Source organism: Pelodiscus sinensis, chromosome 10 (genome assembly GCF_049634645.1).
Source record: "Pelodiscus sinensis isolate JC-2024 chromosome 10, ASM4963464v1, whole genome shotgun sequence".
Taxonomy (NCBI): domain Eukaryota; kingdom Metazoa; phylum Chordata; order Testudines; family Trionychidae; genus Pelodiscus; species Pelodiscus sinensis.
In genome coordinates this window covers 7,821,306-7,826,888 of record NC_134720.1, presented here as the reverse complement: position 1 = coordinate 7,826,888, position 5,583 = coordinate 7,821,306, and the positions used below count along the sequence as shown (strand labels likewise).

Here is a 5,583-nt window from a genome sequence, read left to right as displayed (position 1 = left end):
TCATGGCGTTACAACGGGGGACACAAGACTAAGGCGCTTCATTCTGAAAATGAGCTTGAGAGAGGACGCGATCTCCCTATACCGAAGCCCGTACAGATATGGCGACAAAGCTTTGGGCAGCACCATCAGGACATTGCAGATGGTCAGAGCCATCCATAATCCTGTGCGCAGCCCAATGACGTTGTTGGTGTAGAGTAACGCTTCTACCACCAAGGCCAGCAGGGGAGAGAAGTAAAAGAATAATATGGTGTGATGCATCAAGAAGGTCACGCTTGCTCTAGAGAAAACGCTTTCCCATATACCCGACTGTCTTGTTTTCAAATACAGGACAATATAACAAGTATGTATTAAAACCAAGCAGAGAAAGAGGGCCGTTACTGAAAGCACATAACAGAGCTTCACGGCATCATCTCCATGCAGGGTCATGACCAATATTACTGGCACAGAGCATGTTTTTATGGGACACGGTGGGGGCTTTTGAGTCACCATCAACACCAAGTAGATAATCCCTGGGAAAAATCCGGAAGAGGTCCATATGAGTACAATCAGTTTTTTTGTTCGTGAAGAAGGCAAAATGGTAACATAGCGCAAAGGAAACAAAATAGCCAAGGATATATCCAGTACCATGGCAGCAGCGGTGAGTAATCCCCCGCAGTAAGTCACGGCCAACAAGAACAACAAGAACACACAGGTATGGTTGGAGAGTATAAAGTTTGCACCATTGAGAACTGCCAAGAGGGTGTAGAATATGAGGTATATCAAATCGCAAAGCAAAGCATTTCCCAGCAGCAGGTACCTTGTTTCCTGGCGAATGCTGAAGCTGGAGAAAATCACAAACAAGATGGAAGGAATTACCAGGATGGCTGCCATAAGACAGGCAATTGGAGGGATCAGGAACATCTTCATGTCTGTATACGGAGGGGAGATAATCCATTCTTGCAACATATACATGGCATGTTCATCCAGATACGAGGACCTGTTGGAATCCCGCTCCCTCTGGAGACGGTCCAGAGTTGCATTCAGAATCTTTGCGGAGGTGCAGGCTGAGAAGTTCATGTCCCTGGGATTTTTAGATTGACTTGGACAAAACAAGCTCTGCTTTGAATCTCTAGCCTTGCAAAAGCGGATGATGCAGTGGGAAACACAAAATCTTCTATAGACACCGTAAAACCCAAGGTTGGATAGTAGAAATTCAGTAGTCCCAAAAGTGTTTCCACAAAGTGGAATAATTTCTTTTCTTTCTGCAAAAGGCAAGGGAAAAAAAAGGAAACAAAACAAACCTTCATGTGTTTTAAACTTCAAATGCTCTGTGAGCTCTTTGATCAGGAAATGAACGGGTTACTCATTATTAGCAACTTGAGTTTATTCTCCTCTCACCGCCACGCCAAAGGGGCAGATGGAATACAGCTTGATTAAACAGATGTAATAGGGACATTCCAAATGTACTGATGTAGTAAAGTCATAAAAGCGATCAGATGATATTTGTATCAATTCACAAGTAATAGCATAACATACTGATTGGACAGGATCGATAAAAACATCTCTTAATTCCTGTTGTAAAATAGCATCAAGGTGGGTCTGTTTAATGAAATCATTTTATTTATAGACGGTGCCCATTTTTGACTGGCAGCTCTTCAGATATGTTTGTTAAACACGGTACACAGACTGTGTTCCTTTCAGTTATCACAACCAATGTGGATGGGTAAAGAGCTGTATACTTTTATAAATAAGCAGCATGACATGCACACTGGCCATACAACATACGGGCGTCATTGCAGCATGTTCATTCAGATGCTATTTCCTCATTATTTGCCCCATCAGGCATTGCACTGCTATTTGCAGGGCTGGACTGCAATTACTGATCTCGATCTCAGTTATATGGTCTTGGAGCGCAGTGAAAACAGAGTGGACAGCCTCAGGCTTGTGAGAAGAGAATCCTCACGTTTTCCTAAGAGTGACCCACCTGGCTGAAAGAGCAAATGCATCTACGATCTCCAAGTAGTATTGTTCCGTTCATCTCACCCCGTCAGAAAGACTGTAGCTGAGAGATGGTTTTGGGTTGTGTAGTTAAGTGGGGACAAGCCAGAAGGGCAATCCTTTGGGTGTAGCAGTTCCTCGTGAGTGTGAGTACCGTAAAATTGCAAATATAATGAGCTCTTTCCCCCCTGTTTTTTTAGGCTCAAAGCCGGGGTGCGCATTATACTTAGGAGCAATTTTTTTGTGTTTTAAACTCCCCCTCCCCTCCGCACAGAAACTTTCCCACTGCAGCAAATCTCCCTGGGGGTCCCCTCTGCAGGTGCGAGCTTGGCACGGCACGTGGGAAGCTGTCTGCTGCGCGCATGTTGCCTGGGCGAGCCTGTAGGTAGAAGTAGCACGTCCCTCCCTTCCGCTCTCCTGCAACCTCCGGGAAGCAGGCGAGGCTGGGCTTGGTGCTGGTGGTTTGGCTCCTGGCGCAGCGGGGCAGGCCATATTGCTGCCCACAGCACCTGGGCAGCTGTCCGGGAGGGTGGGGGGCAGGTTTCAAACTCCACCGCCGGCTCTCCAGGCTGCGCACGCGTTTCCCTGTAGCTTCAGATCTGGTTTAAGGATAATCAAATGTTGTGTTCCAGTTTAGTAGAGACCAAGAAATTCTGGACTTCAGACACAGGTTACCTCCTGTTCTACTGTACAATGGGGTGCACATTGTACATAGGAGTTCAGTTTTTTTTCATTATGCTAAGATTCTAAAGTCAGGGTGCACATTATACACAGGTGCATAATATTCTCGCAATTTTGCGGTACATGTTCTATTTTATATACAGATGCCCTTGGTGGAATTAAGCAGTCACAGAAACCCTGTATGCTATGACAGGGCAAGATGTCACTGGGGAAGGAAAATGTCAGGAAGACAAGAGCGTACTTGCTAACAATCTTGTCTTGCTAGGTCGCAGAGCTCCGAGAAAGGCCAGTCAGAGGTTTCCTTTTCACACCACTGTTTGGAGGACTCCGACTTTAGGAGGAGATTGAACAATGGGTCTCAATATGGCAATTTACCTTGTTACCTGACAATGAATTGTGGCACTGCCTAGGAGTCCCAGTTGTGGGACAGCATCTCATTGCACTAGGCGCTGTACAAACGCAGAATAAAGAGACAGCTCCTGCCCATAGAGCAGAAAGGCTGCCTGGCTCAGACTGCTAGGAGAGGGGCGTCAGGCTCTCTAGCCACTCTGACAGGGTGGAGGAGGTAAAGGTCGGGTTGTCTCATCTCGAGCAAACCACTGAGCATGCAGGGAAAGAGGTGGAGTTTGGTGGCTTTAAATACAGTCTTAAATGTCCATTTTGGGAGGAGAGCTGGGAAGAGCAGAGAGGATGCCGGTGGCTGGATGGGACAACTCTGGGAAGGAAAGTTAAGTGGGGGAGAAGGATTAAAATAGATGGGGAGAGGAAAAAAAAGTCTCCCTGTATATTAATGGGGGAGAGGGAACATGTGACTGGCTGATCGAGGGTATGAATTAGGGGTGCTGGTATGCTTTATTTGGACTTGGGGCTTGGCTCTTCACTGCCCTGAAGTCATTTCCTTCTATGCAAAGCAAATGGTACCAAATCAAAATGATATAATGAGCACAGGCATAAGTGGTCGCACAAGGTACAAGACTGGGGAGAAGCCGAGGACCTCGCTTCTCTTAAAACCTCTGATTTCCTGGTGATTCAGTATGCCCCACTGTGTCAGTGGTGAGCCGGGGCAACCTGGCACACTGGACTCTGTGACCCATGTGTAAGAAGATTAAAGACACCATTAATTGTGACTTTGACAAGACCATAGATATGCAGGCAACTAGTGAAATAGCCAGTGAAAGCTGCTGGCTGCTCAGCACTTTGAAATCTGGATACTTAGCAGGTGTCGATAAAACTTACTGTAAATTAGCAAATATAACACGCATCCAAGTATAATACGCATTCATGTATTACCCGCAGTTTTTCTATCGTGTGTAAAAAATATATTAGCATACCCGCGTATGTACATAAACTGCAGAGACTTCATAAAAGAATTTGGTGATCTTTGATGTGGTTGCCACTTGCCAGCTAGAAAGATTGAAGATTACAATGTCATGCAGCCCGATAATACTCAAGTGATGCAGAATAAACTTATTCAGCATGCAGCATGTACTATTTATTTTATGACAATGCATAGGATGGATTTTTTTAAAGCTGCAGTATCGTATGTATTAATATTTATTTATTTATTTAGTAGTTTCACAGTAAGTAACATTTTAACTTTTATTTTATTTTAGTAAACACAACAACATTGCCGCTCTTATTAAATTATTATTAAATCAAAGATGCTGATTTTATTATGTTGATCTTGTCTTCTTATAATCTGAGTAAAAATCAAATTGCATCAGATGCGGACCTATATACCCCATGGAGATGGGGGGAGGTAAAAACATGGACAACCCACGGGCTATATTTGCTAATTCATGGTCATTTAAACGTTGGCCATTTTGGGGGGAAATCTTGGCTGATGTACCAGCACCTCATTTGCCATCCTACACAGCAAACTGTTTACTGATTTTAAAACGACAGTTTCAAATGATAGTTTCTCCCCCTCTTGTTAAAGATAAATGATTCAATTAAATGGATCAATCAAAGCAGGAAAAAGGCAAATGCCCATTTAGCAGAGCATTATAATATTCATTATTCACATAGTGCTAGATGCTGTGCAGACAGCACGAACAGTTACATGTAATTGTATTGCCCCTGGAGGATGACGCATGCAAAGCCCTGGCTCTGCAATATGCGGGTTCTGTTAGGATCTGCCAGGCGACACAAGGCAACATAATTTTCAAGGCAACCAGTGTGTGAATCCCACCATGACTTAGCCAAACCCAGGCAAGTTTTGCTTTGCCTAGCACACGGGTAGATGGCCAGCACTGGGCAATGTGTCAGGGTATCCAAACATGCTGCACCTTACAGGACAAAGAGGGTGGGGAGAAGCATGCCCAATGGTTAGTTATAACGGGGGTCTTTGTTGCTATGGTCCTTGGTCATTATCATTCTTTACCAGCTCAATCCTGCATGTATCAAAGAAGGTGTGATCAGAATGTTGCCATCACTTAAATGCATTCAGGTTCAGACCCTCCATCTGTTTATGAGTAACATCATTACCCTCGTTAAAGACATGAGCATCTTTACTATTCCAAACCTCTGAACTTGTAGGATTTATATAATCATTGAGATTAGAGCAGGAAAGGGGGTGTAATTTAGGCCAACTGGAATCATAGCCAACCCAAATCTTTTTTAATATAGCAGCAAATTCTTGCCACAGCAGCAAGAGAATCTATCTGACCTCCCAGGAATGTCAAATCACAAGAGCGTTTTCCCCCAGCTGGTGTGGATTAAATGCGGCGGAAGTAGCTCATTGCCATCTCAGCTGCGCATTTTTAGCTGGTGGAAAAACTAACACAAATTTGGAGCAGGCTGATGTGTTGCACAATGCCCACAGCGGCATTCACAAGGCTGCCTTTATCAGCCTTGTGTTTCGCAGGCTGATGGGACATATCACTTAAGAAAAGTTCTAACATGGGGGACACCCTCCCGAATCTT

At 44.4% G+C, this 5,583-nt stretch overlaps 1 protein-coding gene across 1 annotated transcript; it reads right to left on the bottom strand.

Moving 5' to 3' along the window:
• Positions 1-1,056, bottom strand: GPR148 (G protein-coupled receptor 148). Its single transcript, XM_006125235.2, has one exon. It carries the CDS (start codon positions 1,054-1,056, stop codon positions 1-3), a length of 1,056 nt encoding a protein of 351 aa, XP_006125297.2.
• Positions 1,057-5,583: the final 4,527 nt, after the last annotated feature.

Excerpts from the sequence above, each read along its gene's own strand:
- GPR148 (XM_006125235.2), bottom strand. The coding sequence starts at position 1,056 with ATGAACTTCTCAGCCTGCACCTCCGCAAAGATTCTGAATGCAACTCTG.